General features: G+C 37.0%; 1 protein-coding gene across 9 annotated transcripts in view; it reads right to left on the bottom strand.

Moving 5' to 3' along the window:
* TCF12 (transcription factor 12) overlaps window positions 1–26,490 on the bottom strand; it is a 399,044-nt gene that overhangs the window by 124,463 nt on the left and 248,091 nt on the right. For all 9 annotated transcript variants that reach the window (XM_055087985.1, XM_028496359.2, XM_055087984.1 and 6 more), the window contains one exon: window positions 5,553–5,617. In XM_055087985.1, the coding sequence (XP_054943960.1) occupies window positions 5,553–5,617 (65 nt within the window). The remainder of the gene's footprint in view (window positions 1–5,552; window positions 5,618–26,490) is intronic.

The raw sequence follows: 26,490 nt of genomic DNA, 5'->3' as shown, positions 1-26,490 counted from the left end.
TCTAAAATAGTTTGCGTAAGATTGGTATTATTTTTCCCTATAAGCATTTAAAAGAATTCACCAATGAAACCATATGACAGTCAAGCTTTCTTTGTGAAAAAGCTTTTGAAATGAATTTACTTGTATTAATAGATATAGAGCTATTCAAACTCTGTTTCATCTTGTCCCCTTTTGGTAAGTAATATTCAAGAAATTTGCTTATTTCACCAAAGTTGTCAAATTTATTAAGTTATTCCCAACACTTCCTTATTATTCTTTTAATGTATATATGATTTACAGTGATAACCTCTCTTCCATTTCAGATATTGGTAATTGGTGTTCTTTCCCCTCTTTCTCTCTCCCCCTTTGTTTTAATTAGTCTAGCTAGGACTTATTAATTTTATGGGTCTTTCCAAATAATCAAATTCTGGCTTTATTAGCTTTTTCTATTATTTGTGTAATATTACACTGATTCCTGCTCTTATTTGTACTGCTTTCTCCTTTCCACTTATTTTGTGCTTCTTTTTCTAGCTTCATAGGGCAGAACCTCAGGTCATGCATTGTAGATCTTCTTTTTTAATACAAGCATTTAGAGCTACACATTTTCTCCAAGGCACTGCTTTAATTGCACCAACAAATTTTGCTATATCATATTTCATTATAATTTAGTTAGAAATATTTTCTAAATTCCCTTCTGATTTCTTTTCAAAACCATGGGTTATTTAGATAGGCCATGTCTAAATGAAACAGCCCTTTCATTTCCAAATATTCGGTGTTTTTCTAGGTAACTCACTGACTTCTAATTTAATTCGTTTGTGGTCAGAAAAAATACTTTGTATGACTTTAAACCTTTTCAGTTTATTGACACTGATTTAAAGATGAGCACATTGTTCAATCCTGTTGAGTGTAACATGTACCCTTGAAAGGGGTTTATATCTTCACAGTTGTTGGGAATAGAATTTTGTAAGTATCAGTTAGGTCACGGTAGTTTATATGGTTCATTTAGTTCTTTGTCTTCATTAAATTTTTGTCTAGTTATTCTGTCAACTGCTAAGAGAGGTATTCAGATCTTCAACTATGACTGCGAATTTATCTCTCTCTTTAATTATACCGATTTTTGTTTCATTTATTTTGAAGCTCTGTTATTAGGTGTATACACATTTATAATTGTTTTATCTTCCTTATGTATTGACTTTTATCATTTTATCATTATCAAATGTCTGTATATAATGAGATTGACTGTAATGGAAAAAGAGGATGGTAAAGAAGCAAATGGTATGGGTAAATTTCCAAGTAACAGTTAACTGAGTTTTTAAAGTTAACTGTTATTTTTTTCAAGGGTATAATATCTTAACTCTGATGAAAATTAAGTCCCTTGGGGAAAAAACAAGACCCTGCCTCTTCTAGGCTGAAGACTTTGAGAAAAACTTAGACAAATTTGAATAAACACTTGTTTAAGAGGCAGCAATGACAAACTGTCATAATCATAAAAGGATTTTTTACTTCATGGTGACAGTTATTAAAGTATTATACCTATTGGGGTTTTTTTTTGGATAGTTAATATTATTCTTATTTTTTTAGAATTAATTTTTATTGGAGTATAGTTGATTTACAGTGCTGTATTAGTTTCTGCTGTACAGCAAAGTGAATCAGTTATACATATACATATACCCACTCGTGCCACATCTTCTTTATCCATTCATCTGTTGATGGACACTTGGGTTGCTGTCCCTTTTTGATCTATGCCTTCTGGTCATGGCCGTTGGGGTAGGTGTGTCATTTAGTTTGCTAATGTAGTAAAATCAGCGTAGAATGAGACTCGGGTCTGTTGGAGGTCAGACTCCGCACTATCTTACTTTCATCCGGTTCTGTGTTTTTGTTTTTTTAAATTTTTATTGGAGTCTAGTTGCTTTACAACGTTGTGTTAGTTTCTGCTGTACAGCAAAGTGAATCAGTTATACATATACATATACCCACTCATTTTTAGATTTTTTCCCATATAGGGCATTACAGTACTGAGTAGAGTCCCCTGTGCTATACAGTAGTAGGTCCTTATTAGTTATCTGTTTTATATATAGTAGTGTGTATACGTCAATCCCAACCTCCCAATTTATCCCTCCCCCCATACCTATTGTTACTGAAGATGCTGGCTTCTATGCTCTGTGTTGAACCAAAAAAAATTCAATTGCAGAATGATCTATCAATGTTTCCAGTAACACTGCTACACCAGTTTCCTTTTAATGGCTCATCAGTTATGCCATTGCTGTGAAGGTAATATGAGGAGACTCATTTAGCAACATATTATTACATCATCTTAACATGAAGTAAGGCCCATCAGGCATTATTAAATTAGCCTGAATTTTGCAGTATGTCAGCAGCATTTTATGTACATTAATAGCAGAGTTAAATGTTCCTTGGGGGATTCTGTTGAAGAAAAATGATTTCAAAGTGGTGTTTGGATATAATTTTGTAGTCACTATTTATATTTTCTTCTATTATCATTGTGTGGTTAAGATTATTATGTTGCTTGTGAATAGGTAAGATAAAATGGCAGCCAATTATTAATTGTTTTGGTGTATTTTTTTCTCCTCTGACCCATTATAATAAATACAGTTTGGAATACAGGTTTTTCTTTGAATGGGAGTGGTACATCTTTTTAAACTCTTGAATTTCCTGGGTTTACTACTTAGGCCTCAGATCAGCTGGTGTGAACCACCATAACTTCTCCTGGCAACTACAGCATAGCCAGAGCTAAGTAACAGTAATAAATAGCAAAGCCATTGTTCCTTTCACAGTATGGAATACTTTCACTTATTTTAAGAGCCCTCTGGTCTTCATTGATGTTATTTATCCTTGTTGTAGTATAATCGTCTCTCATCTGTGCTGAATTTTGGGCTTTCTCTTTGGGGCTCATGCATTGCTTCCAAGAATTCTTCAAAAACAAATCTTTCCCTGACTTGAATACCTATAAATCTTCTTGTATACAGGAATACTGTTATTTATATTTCATACATTCCCGTAACCTTGTTCTCTTTTCCTTAGGCCTGCGTGATCTCTCCAACATGTGATAAATAATTAAAAAGCAATCTTACAGTTTCTTCTTTTCTAATACTCCATATGTGCTTGTATTTGGAGTATACAGAGGAACTGGGTTTCTCAAAGCATAATTCCCAGCTGATGTGAATTAAAATCACCTGGGGTACTTGTTAAAAATAGAAATTCTCAGGCCCCTCCTTGACCAAACAAATTAAAATGAGAGGGAAGTAAGGGATTCTTACCTGCAGTATAATTACATCAAGGTTAAAAACATCAAGCATGAGTTTAGAAGGTTTACCACTTGCTATATGTACGGCATTGAGCAAATTACTGATACCTCTGGAGAACACTCATTTTCTAACCTGCAAAATGGGTGCTGTTAAAAGGAGTAAATGTGGGAGTTCCCTGGTGGCCTACTGGTTAGGATTCTGGGCTTTCACTGCTGAGGGCCTGGGTTCAATCCCTGGTCGGGGAACTAAGATCCCATGGGCTGTGGGTATGGCCAAAAAAAAAGGAGGGTGGGCAGATTAAATGTGTATTCAATGCCTGGCTTAGTTAGTGCTCAGTAAATGATAACAATTATTATTAGAATGCTATGCATCTAGGTTTGAATAAATGTTTTGATATGAGAATTAAATCTGGTATAAACACATACTAATCAGTGGTAAAAACTGTTAAGATTCATCTTTGCAAAATTGGAGAATTACATAAATGGAGCTTATCACTGATTCTAACTAAATAGCAACACCTTTGCCAAGGGAGTATAAAAAATGTTAAGTGAAAACTCATTAATTAATATAAGCATTAAAATAATTTAACAGCTGCAGCTGTAATTTCAAAGACCTTACAATAGTTTTTTTTCCTCAAGTTCAGCAGTTGTTTTAACATTAGACCAGGGGTTCTCAATCTTTTTGGTTTCTTAAAAATAATATTAAGGACGCAGAATAGCTTTTTTTGGTGGGTTATATGAATCGAAACATTTAAAAATATGCATTCATTTTGTAAAATACTTTCCCTTTCAAGTATACATGCAGTTTAGCCTTCAGAGACTTACAAAGTATGTGGGAAAAAATTGCTAATTCTATTTTTCAAATGAAGAAGTCAATACAGAGATGGGATTTAAGGTTAAATGACTTGTCTTAGAACCACACGTCTCACAGAGATGGGATTTGAACCTAGGTATTCTGATTCTGAAAGGCATAATTATGGGATAGGTATTAAATGAAGTAATATTGTTAATATGACAGTTAAGCGCCTATGTCTAAAATTAGGGTGGGTCTCATGAAAGGCATGCAGACAGCAGAAAACTAATTTAATATATTCTGCCTTTCCTTTGTATGCTTTTTGGCTTGATACTGATGGGAATCTGGCAAACTGAGTGTTTAGATTCTCAGTGTAAAGATGTGGGGAAAGAAGCAGAGAAAATGGCCATTAGTACAAATGTAACATGCTAAGGAATATGCAAGAGGTGAAGGATTCCAAGTCAAAGAGACTGTAGAAGGCTCAAAAACTTGGATGTAGATTTGCAAGCAGCACTTTGCAAGAAACCGCCCTCAACAGGAAACCCCTTGTGTCCTGTCACTTTAGCAAAGCTATATTATAACTACCCTTAAACCAGGCACTCGCCATGGTCTGGTCATCTCTGGCCCAAGCAGTTTTCAGATCATTTGATGACACAATACCTTGCCTAACCTGTTAGTTCTTCCCATAGATCAGAGAAGAAGAAATGAAGAATAAGTAATTAACAGATGACCAGACCTCTCCCCTAGTTTCCCCTTTAGTAATCTCTTGAACAAACTGTGTGAACAAACTTGTGAACAAGACAGCATCTAAAGAAAGATCACAAGAAGTCAACAAGACTACATGCAGTTGGGGATGGCAATGACTCTGATCCCTTATCTCAATGATTAACTGAGATTACTTCCTCTTTTTTCCCCTTTAAAAACTGTCTTGGCTGAGCAGAATCTTCGGAGTTGGTTTTGGGGGGACACAAGTCTGCCTTTTCCCCAGATTGCCAGCTGTCTGATTAAAAGCAATCTTCCTTTCTACCAACACCTGCCCCTCAGGTATTGATTTTCAAGCAGCAAGCAGCCAGACCTGAGTTTGGTAACAGGTTGAAATGAAAGTACTTCCAACATTAGTAAGTTTAACATAGGATGGTCAAGCTACACAGAGCAATTTTATGTTCTTCTTGTACTCTATCAGCAACACTGTTCTTTTCATGAGGAAATAAACAAACCTCATTTTCAGAAATAAGCATTTTGGAAGAGGGTAGGAAGCTAACTGCTACTTTGCCTCCAGTTAAAATGGAGGTGAGTTATGAAATTCTTTGGTGAACTGTGGAAGGGAAACCAGTTTAAGCACAGGAGCAGAAAAAAAGAAAATATGTTTAATTACTAAAAACCCACCACATTTAGTCAAAAATTAAATGCACAAATAATGGTGAAATAAATTGGATAAATTTCTACCTCCTCTGTTAAAGTCTTTATGTATGTGTTTAAAAATTATCTCACTGCTTTTGTTATTTATTAACTTACTTGACAGCCTGGTAATCCAGTATCTCTGCTGTACAGGGAAAATGAGCCTCTCTCTGACGTTTTTCCTGTAAAACAAAGAAAATAGCTCCATATAAAAATCCTCATTTACTGACACACAGTCAGTTCAACTTCTAGACCATTCATGGAAGTACAGAGAACAAACGAGAAACAAGAAGACAAAAATCCAATAAATAAGACTTAAAAAGCTTACTACCGTTCCAGTCATGTGAAATAATGAAAAAAAAAATCAAAAGAATGGATATCTATAGAGCCAATAGTATGATTCATATACCCACAAGTGAGAATGTTTTCCCATATTTGCTTCAGATTGAACACTCTCCCCTTTCCTTCTCTCTCTGAGAAATTGAAACAGTAAAGATACAGTTCACATCTCACCCCAGACCACAAGGTAACCACTAACATAAAACTGGTATATGATTCCCATGTATATTTTGAATCTTTTAGTACATATTCATGTATTCAAACAATATACATTACTATTTGTGTTTAATACATTTAAACAGATGGGATTACATGGTATATATCCTGAGATATATGTTAAAAGTAAACACCTAGTTCATTCATTTTTTACTGCTATAAAATGTCCCATTATTCAAATAAAACCACAGTTGATCTATTCTCCTACTGAAAATTAGAAAAACAGTTTCTGCTTTTCTTTCTAGTTATCATGAATAATGCTTAAACAAATATCCTTGCACGTCCTATACACACATAATAGTTTCTCCAGGATAGACACAAAGAAGTGGAACTGCTGGGTTAAACAATGCACACTTTCAACTTCATAAGTACTACCTTTCTCTGAAGTTGTCATGCCAATTTATACTCTTCCCCGAAATGTATAAGAATTCCTGTTGAGACTATATTTACAGTTCAAAAGCTGATGGCTAAGTATCAGAAATGGTATAGGCCAGCTCTAGAGGGAGAGCAGGTGTCTCACAGTGCTGACAATTGACAGCAGTGTTCTTACTCGTTTGCTTTTCAATACACATGAGTTTAAGTAAGTTCAGTAAAGCCAATTTTCAAATAGTATATAGTTTTAAACTAAACAGTCTTTCACAAATAGACATGTTGCTTAAAAAGATTTCTGCAAGGATCACAGTTTGATGTTAATATCAAAGACAGAGATACAAGTAAAAATGACAATGGCAGAGCTAATTCTTTTTCTTCATTTCAGGGTAAAAAAAACACAATGTAATTAAATCTGACAAGTTATCCAAAATATTTAAAATTACTGAGGCTATATGAAGTCACCGTAATTGTGTACTATACACTGAGATATCAGCTTGTGATTATATAAAAATGTATAGTTTATTAATTTAAAAAACTGCACACATAGATGGGATGCTCAAAATTGTTTACTGATAGGATGCATAATTAAAAAAAAACTTATAGAGACATATGTACTAATATTCTATCATTTTCATTGATGTATGCACCCCACTGATGTATTCAACTGGCCAACTGATGTAGAAATCTTACAGCTCTGAACTTGGCATCTACTGAACCTTTAGATATACAAAATAATTCTTGTAATAACAAAGCTAGTTATTAGAAAACACTTTAATAATTAAGAGAATAATTTCTGAGCCCATTAGGATATTATAGCATATGTGTTAAGAAGCACTTACTGTCTGTTCCTGATGAAGCACCTATTTCAGGTGAAGCAATGCCAACACATAAAAATGCTGATTTATGAGAACACGTTAATTAATGTGGTCTAGTTGCCTCACATTATCACCACCAAGTAGTATGTTCTACGTAAAGAATTTTAATTTGCAAAATATACATATGAAATTAAAAAGAAAAACATTTCTAACTCTTTAACTATATCCTTCACATATCTCACAGTTTTAGATTCTACACTTCAACTCTTGGAATGTGGCTTCACGAAATCCTTAAAGGATTATGCATTTGCAATTCTGACACACACCCCTCCCTGCCAGACCAAGAATATGGAAGAGACTGAAGGGATATGCCAACACACCATAACAGGCAGACAGATCACTGGGCAAAAATAAAGAACAGCCCACATCTATGTTTTGCAGGCAGTACTTTATTAATCAACTACATTAAACAAGTCTATGAGATGTTAAAAATCATTCTCAGTATATGTCTTTAATTTTAGGAAAATGTTGCCTTCAAAGACAAACCATGGAGCTTCCCTGCTGGCACAGTGGTTAAGAATCTGCCTGCCAATGCAGGGGACACGGGTTCGAACCCTGGTCCGGGAAGATCCCACATGCCGCGGAGCAACTCAGCCTGTGCACCACAACTACTGAGCCTGTGCTCTAGAGCCCACGAGCCACAACTACTGAGCCTGTGCACCACAACTACTGAAGCCTGTGTGCCTAGAGCAAGTGCTCTGCAACAAGAGAAGCCACTGCAATGAGAAGCCTGCACACCACAATGAAGAGCAGCCCCTGCTCGCCACAACTAGAGAAAGCCCGCATGCAACAACAAAGACCCAACGCAGCCAAAAATAAAATGAAACAAAATAAATAAATTTATGAAAAGAAAAAACAACAAATCATGTCTCATACACTTGGGCAGGACAGAATTGGGAGACAGTAACATTTTAAACCAAAACCATAAAGTTTAAAAAAAAAGACTATGCCAATCAGTTGTCATTCACAATACACTATCAACTTATTAATAGTCGAAATACTCACCAAATCCTTTTTACCTTGTAAATTCTTCCTGAAACATTACCTCAAACAACCAGTAAAGACTTGAAACTAAGCAACAACTATTATACTTTCACTCAAATATACTAGTAAGGAATCTTTTTTTTTTTTTTTAATTGTTGATGTGGAAAAGGGAACAGAGTGAGAGGTCAATATTAGGTCTGTTTTTTAATAAAGTACAGATTTCAAATACAAACTTAATTTAAATATCTGTGTGGAGGCTACCCATGAGATAGACTGTTTAAGAAAACGTCAAGTTTTAAAACTTACTTCCTGTGCCTATTAAAATTTCTAAACTTCTTCTTTTCACAGAGGATATTCAAACCAGAGAGAATGAAAACTCATTTAATATAAGCTCGAAATATTTCAAAGTAAACGTTCCTTCTGAAATGGAAAGTTGGTAGCTTGTTTTTAAAATGACAATGAACCTAATTCAAATGAGATTCCAAAATGTAAATACATTTTAATTTCACCTTTAATTTGTTAGGAACTATTTATTTCTTAGGGACTTAGAAGTCTGGGTACTCCTGAAATATAATAATGCATACTCAGTCTGAGATTTAAAAGACAATAATCTTTAATTCTTTCAAAATTACTTTTCGGGGCTTCCCGAAAAGTGGGCGCGGGGCTTCCCGCGCAGTGGTTGCGCGTCCGCCTGCCGATGCAGGGGAACCGGGTTCGCGCCCCGGTCTGGGAGGATCCCACATGCCGCGGAGCGGCTGGGCCCGTGAGCCATGGCCGCTGGGCCTGCGCGTCCGGAGCCTGTGCTCCGCAACGGGAGAGGCCACAGCTGAGGGAGGCCTGCATACCACAAAAAAAAAAAAAAAAAAAAATTACTTTTCACAAGAACTCTTTTCATGAATTAAAATGAATCCTATGTCTTTTTATTTAATCTTAGGTGTCTGACAAATAAGAAAAGCTTCTGACTACTGTATTATGGGATTACTACTTTTACATAAATATTATACATAAATTACAGTATGTGGATAATTTTAACAGTAAACATCAGTTGAATACAATTTAACAACTATTAGTAACTTAAATGTATCTAATTTCCCTTGAAACACCTAGGAAAAAATATTATAAAAAGTTTACTGGGACATTCTAGCAGAGGGGTTTTATTTGTGTGTGGGCGCGTATGCATCCTGGGCCTCTGGCAGTCTTCACAATAATGTTTTTAAAAGTATAAAGCAAAATATGTAGTACTGTAAAGTAAACTGGTATGTTATTGTGAAATGTTAAAGAAATTTGCTGCGTAGTAATATTATATGTGCTTTTTAATTAACACATTAAATAATAAGATCTAGAACCAGGCCTATTAACAATGGTAATTTCAAATCATAAATGACAGTTTAAAGATATCTGCAACAACTGTATTATGCTATGAGAATATCTGTTCTATTAGTGACAAAAATCATAGACACTATCAGGACTGTTTTGCTATCCTCATTCAAAATTGAAGGAAAGGCTGAATTTTACTTGGAGACTGGAAAAATAAAAATGACAATTTTTTCCCTGTCCAAGTTCACTGATTTTCCTTCCATTCTGGGAGTCTCTGGACTCCACCCTAAGAACCTCAACACTAGGAGAAGAGCAACATGTATTGAAAGATATACGTTTATATACATATTTGTATATCAAGCCAAACACGTATTTCATAAAATAAGTATTTTGTATGCAGAAGTATTTTAAGTACCTAGACTTACATGGTTTACATTAATCAGACTCAGTATTTTCTGACCCCAAACTGAGAAATGCTCAAGATACGACAGATGAGTTTGACTAATTTGGACAGGATTTATAACAATTGTTCAAGAAATAGCAAATTACTGATTCAAGAAATTATTTTACCCAGTTGTTTGTATAAGATGTATGAACTATTAGAGGCAGTCATTACTATAACAAATTTTCTTGGAATTAAAAAAAAGAATTCTAAGTTATCTTGTTCTGTAGCAAAAACATACATGTTACAACAGTAAGTTGCAACTCTCCATTGCTTGCCTAAGCTCCAAAAATACAAACTAATGTTAATATTAGTCTATAAAAAACTCTTCAAAAGATAATTTTACCTACATTCTTCTGGCATAGGACACAATAAACAGTCAAGTTGAGGCTGAGGATTGACAGGCACAGTTCATTCCCATTCCTTGCCAACCCATTCCTCCCCAACCCAATCACAAATATCCAAGAGTTGACTAGATGGAAGAATCTGAGTTTGATAAATTCCATCAAACATTTATGGGTTAGTCAATCTGACAGATGGTGGGGTTATGAGATGAAGACCCAAGCCTGTGCCCTTAATAGGTGTCAACAAGTAGAAAAGTTTATACCCTACTTGGATGAAAAACAAGTTTCACAATTAAGGTCAGGTGTCTTGAGGTTCAGATCCAAAACGCACTGTGGGTGGTTCCGGAATAGTGGATAGACAATTGCCTGGGGCTGACACAATCCATAAGGCCTACTGAACAAGGAAGGGGACCCCTATTCAAACCTGAATGGAGTAATAGGCACCTTCTGATCATACTAAAGGTGGAGATGACACTACCCACCATTTCACAGAAGATGGGTCTTCTGAGTAGGTGGCCCATGTGAGAACAATACAGCCTTTTTTTGTTTGTTTGTTTGTTTGTTTTTTGCAGAACACGGGCCTCTCACTGTTGTGGCCTCTCCCATTGTGGAGCACAGGCTCCGGACGCACAGGCTCAGTGGCCATGGCTCATGGGCCCAGCCGCTCCATGGCATGTGGGATCCTCCCGGACCGGGGCACGAACCCACGTCCCCTGCATCGGCAGGCGGATTCTCAACCACTGCTCCACCAGGGAAGCCCAATACAGCCTTTTAAGGCAAGTAATTTTCAAACAAAAGTGGTCTGAGAGATAAGCTGTATTCTGCCCTACGTACAGCTTAAGAGTTGTCAAATTGGTTTTCATTTAGACCCAGATCATGCCATCCCAAGGCTGTGAGAACAGTCTCAAGGATAAAACGGATATGCACTGATTGGGACAAGTTGATCAAACACCTGAGTAAACTCTAAGGTCAGAGCTGAACAGGCTTCCTTTGCCCAAGGCCTAAACAGTGAGAATCTAGCTAGTCTTGGAAGTTTCTAGTGTGGTGAGAACCAAATATAAAGAGGATCCCATCTTTCATCTGATAGAGATAGCTCACTGATTTTTTTTCAAAAGCAATTAAATGCCCTTTTCCCCTAATTGGCAAAAGAAAAAGAAGGGGATAGAAAATAAGGACTAAAAACACAAAATGGCAAAGAGAAAAGGAAATGTAAGAAGACACAAAAGAAGAGAAACATGGAAACCTGCCTTCCTTTACAACTCTATCTGCATTTTATTACTCCATAAGTGCCGTCAAGAATATACTGGCTTTTAAAAATTTTAACAGTCATACTACCTTTTGGGGCACAAATTAGACTAAAAAAAAAAAATTGAACCACAGAAACCAAGTCATCGTATCCTGTACTTATATAAGTGATTTTTCTAAACGTAAATGCAGGATTTCATTTCCTTAAATAAAATTATTTTAAATTTCATCTTTGATTCATCACGCTACCCTAACCTATCTGAATTTATGCTAAATACTTGGAAGCCCCAGAAAAGAGGGGTAGGAAGAACATGACCAGAAATTTCTAACGCTTACTTCACCTCAAAAATTGAAGGCATGTCCACTCCCAGAGGAGTGGAGGAAAGAGTCGAAATGACAGGAATCCTCTTGGCAGGTCATTTATGTTGGTGGAATGTACCACACCCAATTTTGGGAACCCTGGTTGTAAGGGTTCAGATTATAAGCAGGGTAAAAGTAAACTCCAATTTTGGAAACTTCTTGAAGTGCAGGTGAATTAAAGGACCCCTACATCATTTCTGAGTAATTATAAATACCAAGTAAGACCAAATGGCCTTTCCCAGGATGAAAGACTCATTTTCAATGAGACTTCAGAGGTTACCTAGTCCAACTCCCACCCAAAGCAGTACTACTTTGAACGCAGAGTCTCACCAAAAATAGGTCCACTGATGATTGCCTTCTACTTTGTATCACCCACATTTTAAGAATAACACTAAAAAGCCAAAGTGTAGGGATGGTGAGGGAGAACTCTCAGAAAATAGAATTTCCAACAGTAAAATAAAAACTGCAGAATATTATATAACATTCCAGCTATTCTTATTAGTAAAGAGATTTGTGTAATGATTAGCTCTTTTGTTGCAAATCTATTTATTAATGCAGTAGGAGACTTAATAGACATTTTTAGCAGCCAAGTTACTACTGGTGAATCACAATGAGTTCATGTTTATTGAACATTCAGGTATTTTATGGTGAAAGGGTTATTCACATTTTTTGCTCACTTTTTTCCTATTGGATTATTTGTCATTTACTTGCTGATTTGTAGGAGTCCATGTATTTTTTTTTCTTCTTTTTCTTTTGCGGTACGCGGGTCTCTCACTGCTGTGGCCTTTCCCGTTGTGGAGCACAGGCTCCGGACACGCAGGCTCAGTGGCCATGGCTCACGGGCACAGCCGCTCCGCGGCATGTGGGATCTTTCCTCCCGTTGTGGAGCACAGGCTCCGGACACGCAGGCTCAGTGGCCATGGCTCACGGGCACAGCCGCTCCGCGGCATGTGGGATCTTCCCGGACCGGGGCACGAACCCGTGTCCCCTGCATTGGCAGGCGGACTCTCAACCACTGCACCACCAGGGAAGCCCAATGGTGTCTTTTGATAAACATAAATTCTTCATTTTAACAGTCCAATTTGTGCATTTTCCCCTTTATGGTTAACATTCTTTGGTGTGTGCACTGTTTTAAGAATCTCTGCCTGTTCGAAGGTTACAAATCTATTTTTCTATGTTTTCTTCTAAAAGCTTAATCTTTCACACACTTAAATCTGAATTTGGTTTTTGTGTATGTTGGTAGGGGGTCAAGGTACAACTTTTTCCCATAGGGATATCCAATTGACTTCAGTACTGTTTTATTGAAAAGATGATCCACATCTTAAAAGTATCACTGTGGCTGCTGTGTGGAGAATAAATTATGGGGGAACAAGTATGAAAGCAGGAAGACCAATTAGAAGACTTACTAAAATAATCCACATGAAAGCTAGTGATGGCTTTAATTGCCCTGACCCACTGAGGTATGTACTATTAAATCCCCATTTCACTAATGAGGAAAAATAATTTGCCCAAGGTCACAGACTAAGTAGCTGAAAGACTAGAATGTAGGGCTATCTGACACCAAATTCTTAACGGCATACTATACTGCATTATTTTCCATTGGAGGTTTAGGACACAATTCTTATATTCTAATCATATACATAGACATTTAGTGGATCCCAAATACAGTATAAAATTTTTTCTCTATGGAGCCCTCCAAGCAGCCTCTACCAATCAACTGATTTAGCACTGCATGTGAAACATATTCCAGCTGAAAGAGGGAATGATGACAAATCGTTCCAAAAATAATTGGCAGCAAAGCCCAACTACTCCAGAGGTTGGCTCTGGGTATAATGAGAACATGGGCAGTTATGCTGGTTAGACTCACAGTGTAACCAGTTTCAGTTCTCACAAAGGGCGCATGATGATGTTACTCTTACTTCAAGTGCCTGTTATAAAAGTATTTATTCTTATCATATCTTTCTGGGCCTCAGTTTCCTAATCTATAAGAATAAACAAGTTGAACAAGATCAGAGGTTACATAATGACATCCTGAGAGATTGTTTTGTGTGGCCAATGCAGGGATTTGTTTGTCTGTATATGTTTAAAACAATTTTAAAAAAATTAATTACTGTGCCAGCCATGAGAACACACCTTGCAGAACTCCTACTTGGGGGAATGTAACTAACTCCCTGAAGTCAGTTCCTTTGGGGAACTGCTCCAGATGCTGTGCTCTAGAATCCATGACTGCTTTTGTACTGAGGCCCACTTGCTTTCAACACATTTGACAGAGTATGGTGGGAAAAGTAAAGCACACCCCTTCCCGGGAGATATGGCATTACTTTGTTGACCAACTTTGGCTCACGAACTCTCCAGCTGCTTTGCTGAACCTTCCTTAGGGTACACAGCAGTGCAGGACGCTTCCACTGCCTCTTCTTCACTCTCAAAGACTTGAGGTTGCTGTCGGAATTTGCTGACTAGCTATTACGTGCGAGGCACTGTGAAAGGTGCTTTACTTACAATGCTGGTTGCACTGCTAGCTGTATTCTTCATCCTACTAGATATCCTGTTAATACCAAGGAGTGACTGAAGGAAGCTGTGAGATATGACAATAAATTTTCAAGATCTCCTGTAGATCTCAATCTACTGGCTGGAGAAACCTGCCCTATAATACCCTCTTAGCTGTATGTGCTCTTTTCCTACCAATGCAAAATGTTTTCATGAGGGAATGACCAGAGAAAAAGATATTATGGAAGATGTAGCTGGCTCAGCATTTATTTCCACAGCAGTCCAGTGAATACTTGAAAATTTCCAGCAAAATTTAGTAATTTCAATGAGTAGATATTACTCAAGAAATAACTGTTGACTTTATGAGTAACAGCACAAATTAGAACAAATAGTTTCCCTATTTGTCTGAAAGCCAGTATTATTTCAATGTTCATTCAGGCATATTGATTTACATTCAAACTCAAAATGTATTAAATAAAAAACTGCATCACTATATTCTAAACGAGCAGCATGAGACTGTTTTTCTCAAAAGATAAAGGCTTAAATAACTTAGAAAGAGAATTCCTGGATGTTTCAAAAATTACCTAGATCAACATTACCATGATTCAAAATGAAATATTTCAATATATAAATCATGGAGCTTTTCTATATTAGTTTTCAGAGAAACAATATAAAATCCTTACATAGGCAAATCTAAATATTTGGGCACAAATCTAAATTTGATCACAGTTTTATGAGAATATCCTCCTCCCCCTTGGGTATCTCTGAAAACTCATTAATTACTTAATCCTGTTTACTTATAAAGAAGCTTTCCCTCCCTTTTTGTGGGTGAACACTACCGAAGGTTTCATATAATTTGAATCACAGTAACCACTTGGAGAAACATAAAATACTATCCTACAAGTGTGGAAATCTGTAATGCCACTGAGTATATCTAAGCAGAGACTTAGGAATTCTGATCACTGGATTCATGTCTTGGCTCTTGCATTTCTCTCACTGAGTGAACTGGGCAAGTTACAAGTCACTTGACATCAATGGCCCCACTCACTCTTTTAGGAAAACCAACTCAGTAACATGTACCTCAGTCCTCAAGTCCATGCTCTAGTAGGTCTGTGTTTTATTCCCGTCCTACCACTAATCTCTTCATGGCATTTTTTTTTCTTAGATTCCATATATATGTGTTAGCATACGGTATTTGTTTTTCTCCTTCTGACTTACTTCACTCTGTATGACAGACTCCAGGTCTATCCACCTCATTACAAATAACTCAGTTTCATTTCTTTTTATAGGCCTGTACAATTTAATAATGCTTATAAAGTAGTTGGAAATTCTTGTCTGAAAGAACCTAGGACGATGCTAAATATCAGAACTACAGTCTTCATTCTGGTAGCAACCTGTTCAAACTTACAGGAAAAATAATCTAAAAAGGAACTCAAACTAACAGATTTCCTTTTTTTAAGGGAAGGAAAGAGAGGGAGGGTTTTAAACATAAATGCTTGCCTATTTTCTTCACAACAATTTATTTAAATATTATTGGCTAACATTTGTGCCAAGCACGCTGCTGGCTACATTGAAGATATTTAAATATCTAGTGCCAACAAGCACAGCTGCTGGACTCTCTATGCCCTCCTCTTGTTCACTCTGTGCCAGATTACTCACACAGCTATGAATGATGAGGCAGCAGCACAGGAAAATGCCAAGCGTGAGTGAGATTAGTGATAAACCAGAGGATCCCTACAGAGGTCAGTGATTAGCAAGTTCCCAGTTGTAATCAGTTTTCTAACCCAGTCTTTATCTCATCACTTATTCCATCTTAACTTTGCACCAACTTCCTGTGACAGGCATCAGAGCTATAAGCATCTTCCCAATCAATCCTGCAGAATTGCTACGGCACCAATAAAGGATCTCATTATCCTTGATAAGAACACACAGTCAGACCTGGGCAATTTGAAGAGACTTCAGAAATGACTTGAGACTAAAACCTGAGATGAAGCAGTCCAGGGTGCAAACATTCACCAATCCAGCTACCCTTCCCAATTCTCTCCATCCCTCCTCCTAAAAATCAGATTCACAAATTAAATATAAACAGACAGACGAGGATGAGAAGGTGCATACAAAACAGTTTGCCTTTCAGGCACTGGAATGCTCAGAGAGAATACTAAAATGCAGGATTCAATATGAGATGGTGAGGTAAGTAGGTAGGTAGAAATTAGGGATGAATGAACAGAGTAGAATAAGAAAACACATTTGATCAATTTTAGTCATTTATCAAAACTTTCTGGACCATTTCATGGTCCAATTGTGCCATATACAGAATCCATACCAAGGTATTCATTACAGGTAGATCAAAATCTAAACACTTCTCTCAGACATTTCACTTAATAATTGCTTTTCTAAATTGTACCTGAAAACATATTCACATCTGTACTGCATTGTTGCTTTGCCTCAGATTCAGAATTTAAGTGTGTTTTCTCATTTCCCCAACCTTATGTTGTTTAAAACTTAGAAACAAAGACATATTTCATTTTTACAGCAATTCAACAAATTATAGAACTAGGAATTATCTCTTCATCTTTGGCTGCATTTCAGGAGAAAACATGGTGAACATGTGTTCTCTAAAAATAATCAGGTAACTTTTGTATCTTAATGTTTATGCCATCTTAAATAAAAAAGGATTTGAAATAATTCAATTGATGCTTTACAACTTTCTAGCCAATCCTACTGAGCCAATCCTTCAACACACCTCAATCTTGTCTGCTCTTCTTACCCCAAAAATAAAGAAAAAAAGAAAATCAGGTAAAAATCACATCACCAAAAAACTGGGCCGGGGGAAGAGATAGTAGCATTGTTATCAAACTATCTTGGTAATCATACACTTAAATAATCTACTTCTGACATACTGTCTCTGCTTTCATCAAATCCTTGTATGAATGTTTTCTCTCAGAAATTTCTTGTATCATACAATGATAAACAGAACATGAAGCTCATTATTGTTAATTCCCATGATTTTCTCACATCTTTCTGTATTTTGGCTGTTTTAATTTAAACCGTGACCTTAATCAGGCAAGGTCACTGTCTGAGTCTGTTTTTTTATGGCATCCAGGGACCAGAAGGCAGATGCCACTTGTTTAGAGAACACTGGACTGGAATTCAAGACTTGTGTTGTTTGCATGCCAGGAACAGATTCTAGTCCAAGGCTGTATCTATGGCATACAGCCACATGGAGGCAGAGAGACAGTTTAAGAGAACTATGCTCTAAAATAGCAGATAATAAATGATTGTTAATTAGCTAGTTTCCCTTGACAGCGAGAACTGGAATAGAAAAAAAGGACCTAGTCAATGGAACTGTCACCATTCACCAACTATCTGATCAGAAACAGGGTAGTGAAACAAGCATGGAAAGAGAGCTAGGAGGGTCTATTCCTGTCTCTGTGTGAATTAGCAGTGTGACATGCATAAATCATTAAACTTCCCAGGGCCTCAGTTTCTTTACCTAAAGAATGGGGTGGGGTGGGGCAAGTTTGGACTGGATGATCTCTTCCTGTTTTTTATCCTATGAAATTGACATCCTCATCTATTTTGCTATTAATCAGTTACCCTCTTCTGACAGATGTAAATTTGGGCACTCCTGGTACTAAAAGAAGAAGACAGGCTGCTAAAAAATGTAGAGATTTTTGGAATAATGATGACGTACGGTTATAAAATGAAGTATAGGGCTTCCCTAGTGGCTCAGTGGTTAAGAATCTGCCTGCCAATTCAGGGGACACGGGTTCGAGCCCTGGTCCGGGAGGATCCCAACATGTCGCAGAGCAACTAAGTGCGTGTGCCACAGCGACTGAGCCTGTGCTCTAGAGCCCGCGAGCCACAACTACTGAAGCCCACGCGCCTAGAGCCCGTGCTCTGCAACAAGAGAAGCCACCGCAATGAGAAGCCTGCGCACCGCAACGAAGAGTAGCCCCCCGCTCGCTGCAACTAGAGAAAGCCCGTGCGCAGCAACGAAGACCCAACGCAGCCAAAAATAAATAAATTTATATATAAAAATATAAATAAAAAAATAAAAATGAAGTATATAGGCAGTTCATAACATCTGTTTAATACATTTTGAGATATTTAAACCATGAATATGGCATGTTGAATATAGAAACCGAAGTTAATATACTCAGAATTATTAAGACTTCATTCTACTAAAATTAAGAAAAACCCTAGGGCTTCCCTGGTGGCGCAGTGGTTGAGAGTCCGCCTGCCGATGCAGGGAACATGGGTTCGTGCCCCGGTCCGGGAAGATTCCACATGCCGCGGAGCGACTGGGCCTGTGAGCCATGGCCGCTGAGCCTGTGCGTCCGGAGCCTGTGCTCCACAACGGGAGGGGCCACAACACTGAGAGGCCCACGTACTGGAAAAAAAAAAAAAAAAAGAAAAAAAAAGAAAAACTCTAAATGGTAATAAGGTTTTTCACTGGGGCGTAACACCCTTCACCGATACAATGTAGGAAGGTAAACACATTTGGTACACCACAGAAAATGTAGAGATGTGGAGCAAATGAAGGAGACTATTCTATTCTGTTTTCTTGAAACAGATGGAGAAAGCCCAAAAGAAAGCCTTAAATCCCCATTATGGTCTACTAAGATTTAAATAAGGTTCTTGCTATGTGATGGGAACTCTGAGGGTAGAATATGACACATTCAGTTTTCACTGAGTGGCCTCCAATACTGCAATTTACTGCCATCTGACCTCTGTAGTTTGAAAACAGGTAAAGGCTTGCCTTTAATTCTCAGTGGGTTATAATCCAGAGTTCATTTGTGAGTCAAACTGCTCAAAATGAGTTTTTTTTTTTTTTTTTTTTACAACCCAACTCATTATAAATGGCAAATCAAATTAAAGTATGTCTGTGTAAAATATTTGTTGAAGGGAGAAACAAAGGAAGAAATTAAAGAATAAAGGAAGTAAAGAAAAAATTGTAATAATAAAGTCAGAGAGGAGGCATGGGGCAGTGGTTAAAAACAGTGACTCTGACTCTGGATGCAGACTAACTGGGTTTAAATTCCCACTCCACTTCTTACTAACATTATTACCTAACCTCTCTGTCCCTTAGTTGCCTCAGTGCTACAATGGGATAATAAGAGTTTTACCTCACTGGGTTTTTGTGAGGTTAAAATGTATTAATATACAAAGTGCTTAAAATAGGGAAAAACACAAGATAAGGGCTAATTAAATATTAGTTATTATTTTAAAGAAAAATGCACTGACTGGAAAATCCATGAATGTGTATCCTGTGCTTGAACATCAGTGCTTGAGGAAAAAGTCTTAAATAGAGAAGAAGTAGGTAGACTCCAGGGAAATAATTTAAAGAGAACTTGTGGATACTTTCAAAGTTTTTAAAATTCTTTATGCCTTTCATTTCATTAAAATTCATTAAAAGCTAATGGCTTCACTCTTCCCTTAGCATTAATGAATGGGTATATCTCTAGCACAATCTGTACACTGGGCCACAAACAATTAAGCTTCTGTTCACAACTGAAATAAAGATATTTACCAAAAAAAGCATGCAAAGCATGAAAAAGGTGGTAAAGAATTAAAAAAGAAATGAAAGCATAAAAGGACAACCTAAAGTGAATTTTAACAGAGTTGGAGATTCTATAACATAGAGGAAACAGGGTAGACAGGTTTGCATGTAATCCTTTACTTGCTTATTCCTTTTTTTTCCAGGAGTTGGGAAAAATGGTTATGGGAGATTACCTTGGGTCTGATAGTTCTAAGCCATTGGTTCAAGATACCTTTGGTTGTTATCTGAAGCTCATGGGGGACAGGGGGGCAGACCATCCTTATTAGGTAAAAAGGAGGAATTAGCATTGTTACATTGTGAGGAGGTTTACCACACTGTATAAACAAATGTGATGTTCACTACTTAAACATTTTCACATAGGGAAGAACCTATTCTTTAAAATAAGTGCAAAAATCACTAGAAAATAGAGAATAAAAAAGTCAAAACTTTTTTTTCCAATCTCTTTTTTCTCTGTTTTGACTATTTACATTTAATGTGATTATTGATATGGTCAGATTTAAATCTATCATTTTTGTTAGATGTTTTCAATTTGTCTCATCTGTTCTTTATTTCTTTTTCAGTCTGCTTTTGGATCAAGTACTCCATTTAGTCTCTACTATCGACTTTTTTTTTTTTTAGTGTTTGCCCTCAATTTATAATATATATCTTTAGCTAAAAGGGTCTACTTTCAAGTAATAAGGTAATAGCATAGGAAACTTATGAAAGTATACTTCCAAAATCCTCCCTCCAATCCTTTGGGTTATTGTTGTCATGCCTTTTGCTTTTACATATTTTATATACCCCACATACAGTGTTACTATTTTTGCTTAGACCTACAGTTATTTTATAGTATGATTAAAAATGAGGAAACATATGTCTTCTATATTTACTTCCATTTTTACCATTTCTGGAGCCCTCATTTCTTTGCATATATCAGGGGTTGGCATACTATAACCCATGAACCAAAGCTGGCCTACTTCCAGATTTTGTAAATAAAGTTTTACTGGAATAAAGCGATCATCTATGGTTGCTGTTGTGCTACAAAGGCAGAGATGAGTGGTTGTGACAGAGACTGTCTGACCTACAAACCCTAAAATACATGATGTTTGGTCCTTTATAGAAAAAACTGGTGTAGATCCAAGTTTCTGCCTGGTGTCACATTCTCTATGCCTAAAGAACTTTAATAGTTACTGTAGCGTAAGTCTGCTGGGAATTGATTCTCTCAGCTTTTCATGTATCTGAAAAAGTTTTTACCTTGTCCTTACTGAAAAAATATCTATTTTCAATGTATACATAATGCTGGGTTGACAGGGTTTTTTTTTTTTTTTAACACTTTAGAGATGTCACTCTATCATCTTCATGCTTGCAACTTTTCTAATAAGAAGTCTGCTGTAGTTTATTTTTATTGCTCTGTATACACATGGTTTTTCTGCCTCTGGCTGCCTTCAAGATCTTCTCTTCATTGCTGGTTTTCAGCAGTTGGAATATACTTCTAGGGGTGTGTGTGTGTGTGTGTGTGTGTGTGTGTGTGTGTTTTGTTTTTTAAAATCTTATATCTATGATTTATTTTCTCTCTCCTTCTCCATCTGAGACTTCAATCACAAACATATTAGACTGTTTGACATTGTCCCATAGATTTTTTTTTTTTTTTTTTTTTGCGGTACACGGGCCTCTCACCGTTGTGGCCTCTCCTGTTGTGGAGCACAGGCTCCGGATGCGCAGGCTCAGCGGCCATGGCTAACGGGACCAGCTGCTCCGCAGCATGTGGGATCTTCCCGGACTGGGGCACGAACCTGTGTCTCCTGCATCGGCAGGCGGACTCTCAACCACTGCCTCACCAGGGAAGCCCTGTCCTATAGATCTTTTATCACTTTTTTCTCTTTCTGTTTCAGTTTGGAGTTCTGTTAACTGTATTCAAACTTACTGATTTCTTCTGCAACTGTGTTGTCTATTGACAGCCTGAAAGAATTCTTCATCTCTGATATCGTGTCTTTTATTTCCAACATTTCAATTTGACTGTTACTACCTCCATCTACCTGCTAAAAATTTTCCATTTATTTGTGCATGTTGTGCACCTTTTTCCATGAGATCCTTTAAAATGTTAACCAGAGTTACTTTAAAGTCCTTGTCTGATAGTTCCAACATCTCAGTCATCTTTAGGTCTCATTCTATTGATTATTTTACCTCTTGACAATGTGTTTTTTTCCCCTATGTTCATGAATCATAATTTTGACTGAATGCAGGATGTTACGTGTAGAAGAGCAGGTACTGAGGTAAATAGCATTTAGGCCTGGAAATGAGTGTGCCTATTCCAGAGTAAGGCAATTAGTCAATCTAATCCGGAGTTCAGCTGGGTATGATTGCTGTTGCTTTGGTTATCTTTAGTTGACCAGAAGCTTCAACTCCCTTCAGTGATTGGCTGCTTTTGCCTAGTGCTTGGCATATGGCTGGGCTGCTGTAGGACTTTTCTGAGTGTTAGTTTTTCATCCTCAGCTTTTAACAGATCCTATAAACCTGTGCTCCAGAGTGGGGGTGTCTCTCCATGCTTTTGCCCCTCCTCCAGTGGTAGACTGCTGTTGCTTTCCTTTCCTTCACCTTTCCTCCCTATAAGAACAAAACTCTACTTCATATTTAAAGTTGATCTTGGGTTGGTGTTTTTACCCCTCTCTGATAGGCAGGAGACCTGTACTTAGTGTAGGTTCTTAGGTCTAAGATGAGTTTTCTGTCCTCCCCCAATCACAACATGTCTTAGCTTATGTCCTTTGGCCAAGAGGCTTTGTTGCCCCATCTAAAGCAGCTTAAGTACCTAGGATCCCGGGAAGCTGGCATGCATTTCCTGCTTTGCCCATAATGATAGATGATCAGCACCTGCAAGCCTGTATTATCAATGGGAATCTTCTTCAGTCTCCTGCCCTAACCCCAATCTTCCTTGTGAGTACTCAGTGAAGGTTTGAGGAGGAAAAGTTTGAGAATGAGTGTGAAATCCCCTTATGAACTGTTCTTTTGTTAGATGCTCCCAGTTATTTCAAACTGATATGTTGCCAACCCTTGACCTCCTGCTAACAATTGGGCTTCTGTTGAACTTTAAAGTTTTCACTGATTCCTCTTACCTGCTTGTGTTGTGAGACCTTATTCTCCCATGCTTTGCCACAGGTAGTACAGTTCATGTGTACCATTTCTCCTTGGAATTTAGGTCACATGATTGCCATGTAATTTCAGCTCCCTGATGGACTCAAAAAAGAGTTTTGTACTTTATTGGGCCTTTTCATTTTTTCTCATCATAAAGAGTGAAAATGGCATGTGTTGCAGATCTCTATACCCTAAATAGAAGCTATATACCCTCTGATCTTCATTTTCGATTGTTTCCATGTCTGCAAATTCACTGATTTTTTTATTTTGCAGTGAATAATCTGCTGTTAATCCCATCCAGTGTATTTTTCATTTCAGATATTGTATTTTTCAGCTCCGGAATTTCTTTTTTTTTCTTTTTTATATCTTTCATTTCTCCTCTCATCATATTCATCTATATTTTTGAGCTATGGAACATATTTACAACAGCCATTTTAATACCTTCGTTTGTTAACTCCATCATCTCTGTATTTCCAGCTCTGTTGTTTCTACTGATGAATTTTACTCCTGGTTATAGAATATAGTTCCCTGCTTCTTTTCATGCTTAGCAATTTTTGCTTTGATGCCAGACATTATGAAGTTCACATTTTGAGGTGCTAGATTTTGTTGTATTCCTTTAAAGAATGTTGGACTTTGCTCTGGTAAGCAGTGAAGTCAAACTGTTATCAGTTTGATACTTTTCCAGCGCTGCTTTTAAGCTTTGCTAAAGCAGGTCCAGAATAGCCTTTAGCCCACGGTTAATCTAGCCTCACCAACACAATACCTTTCTGAGTACTCTACACAATGCCATTTATTATGACATCTTTCCACTTTGGTTGGCTGAAAGAAGAACTACTCCCAGCTTTGTGTAAGTTTCAGGAATTATTCAGCCTACTCCTTTCGCGATTCCTTCCTGGTCTCAAGTTAAGTTTCCTCTCACACATGCACAGATCAGTATTCAGCCAAAAAACCTGAGGAACCCCTCTACAGATCTTTGTGTTCCCTCTTTTTTGCCCTGCAAATTTGACCTACCCTTGGCTTCTCTGAATCCTATTCTTTGTCTCCTCAACTCAGCAAGACTGTTGGATTCTGTTTGATTTCCTCTTCCCACTGCTGTAGCCTGGAATCTTCCTCCAGGGAGTAAAATGGAGAACTGCAGGACTCACCTTGATATTTTTCCTTTTCTCAGGCACTGCCTATTGTCCAGTGTCTGAAAACTAATGGTTTAATGAGGACTACTGAACTCGTTTAATGAGGACTATGAAACTTTCTGAGCTTTTTTTATATACCTCTTAGCAATCTTCCACCAGCCCCTCTCCCCAAAAAAGAAAAAAAAAAGCATTCTCCTACTCTTTCTCTAGCAAAACCGTTTTTATAGATCAGGAAGGTAAAAAAGAGCAAAACTTGACTCCCATAAATAATCAGACTTTCTGACAAAAAAAAAAACCTACTCAAAGGAGTTCGTATGGTAGAAGATAACATACCACAACAAATTCCTGTTACTATCTTTACATTTTGGATATCCTAAATTAAATATATCCTACTCAGCTAGACTATACCATAATAGAAACTGGGTTTGATAAACTCTTGGAAAATCTAAAAACTCTCTTAAACTACTTTTGTTTTTATGACATTGTAAAGAAGTTCTCTAATTTTTAACCTCAGATGTTTTATTTCTAAAATACTTTGAATTGCACTAAGTGTGCTGACATATTTGAATATGGAACAAAACTGCTCTAAGAATATGATCTCCTGTACTAACTACACACACTGTTATTTCTAAAAGGTTAAAAAGCTGGCAATTTTCCAATTCTTTCTCATCAGTTCAGTTATGGGATACAATGTCCAGTTCATAGTTTCTCCTGTATTTTCTTTTGACATGTTGACTAGTTCTCTGAATTCAATCTCAGGTATTTTGTTGTGCAGACCTTCAATTTCTCATCCTACTGTATGTGCTATGATATGTACACACATACACTCTCACATGCTCTAGACACCATATATATAGCATTAAAACATTTGTGAAAATTGCTGTTATTAAACTATATTCTGTATCAGCAAAGTGGCACAGCAGGAGCATGCTAGGTCCATAAACTATATTGTGAGAAATTACTGCTTCTTCAACTCTTAAACTAAGTCATATTCAATTTATTTTGACACATATCGCTTCTTGCCTACATCAGACTACATCCAATAATAAAAAACACTTATTTCATTACAATATTTTGAAAACCAATACTAAGTAACAGTAAAACTCACACTTAACATTTTTATTTTGAAACAATCCTATTCTTCCTGTGAGAGATTCCTAAATCCTGGCAACTTAAACTTTGATTTAGCACTCTAATCCTGGAACTGTCTCATGTGAGAAAACTGGTCGTATGTTCTAGTTAATCATAGTGTTTTAAAGTCCATTTGAACATTGTTCTTTTCAACCTTGTTCATAAACTTGTATTTTGTTATTTTCCTTAAATATTCTAAGTTAAACCCTACTGAAGGTTGCTGGACTCACTAGCTTCCCCGCATGAAATGCTTTTCTGCCGGAGCATTCATGTCTCTGCTCAAATGTTACCTCCTCGGAGACGCCTTCTCTGACTATCTTATCTAAAATTGGAAAGCTACATGTAAAAGAATGAAATTAGACCACTTCCTAACACCATACATAAAAATAAACTCATAATGGATCAAAGACCTAAATGTAAGGACAGACACTGTAAAACTCTTAGAGGAAAACATAGGCAGAAAACTCTATGACTTAAATTACAGCACCATCCTTTTCCACCTCTGCTAGAGAAATGGACATAAAATAAAAAATAAACAAATGGGGCCTAATGAAACTTAAAAGCTTTTACACAGCAAAGGAAACCATAAATAAGACAAAAAGACATCCCTCAGAATGGGAGAAAATATTTGCAAATGAGGCAACAAAGGATTAATCTCCAAAATACACAAGTAGCTCATGCAGCTCAATATCAAAAAAACAAACAACCCAATCCAAAAATGGGCAGAAGACCTAAATAGACATTTCTGCAAAGTAGGCAAACACACTGCCAACAAACACATGAAAGATGCTCAACATCACTAATTATTAGAGAAATACAAATCGAAACCAATGAGGTATCACCTCACACTGGTCAGAATGGCTATCATCAAAAAATCTACAAACTATAAATGCTGGAGAGGATGTGGAGAAAAGGGAACCCTCCTGCACTGTTGGTGGGAATGTAAATTGATACAGCCACTATGGAGAACAGTATGGAGGTTCCTTAGAAAACTAAATATAGAACTACCATATGACCCAGCAATCCCACTACTGGGCATATATCTTGAGAAAACCATAATTCAAAACGAGTCATGTACCACAATGTTCACTGCAGCTCTATTTACAGTAGCCAGGACATGGAAGCAACCTAAGTGTCCACTG

This window comes from Physeter macrocephalus, chromosome 11 (genome assembly GCF_002837175.3).
Source record: "Physeter macrocephalus isolate SW-GA chromosome 11, ASM283717v5, whole genome shotgun sequence".
Classification (NCBI taxonomy): domain Eukaryota; kingdom Metazoa; phylum Chordata; class Mammalia; order Artiodactyla; family Physeteridae; genus Physeter; species Physeter macrocephalus.
The sequence above is the reverse complement of the archived record's forward strand: the minus strand, read 5'-3'. Positions and strand labels throughout refer to the sequence as shown.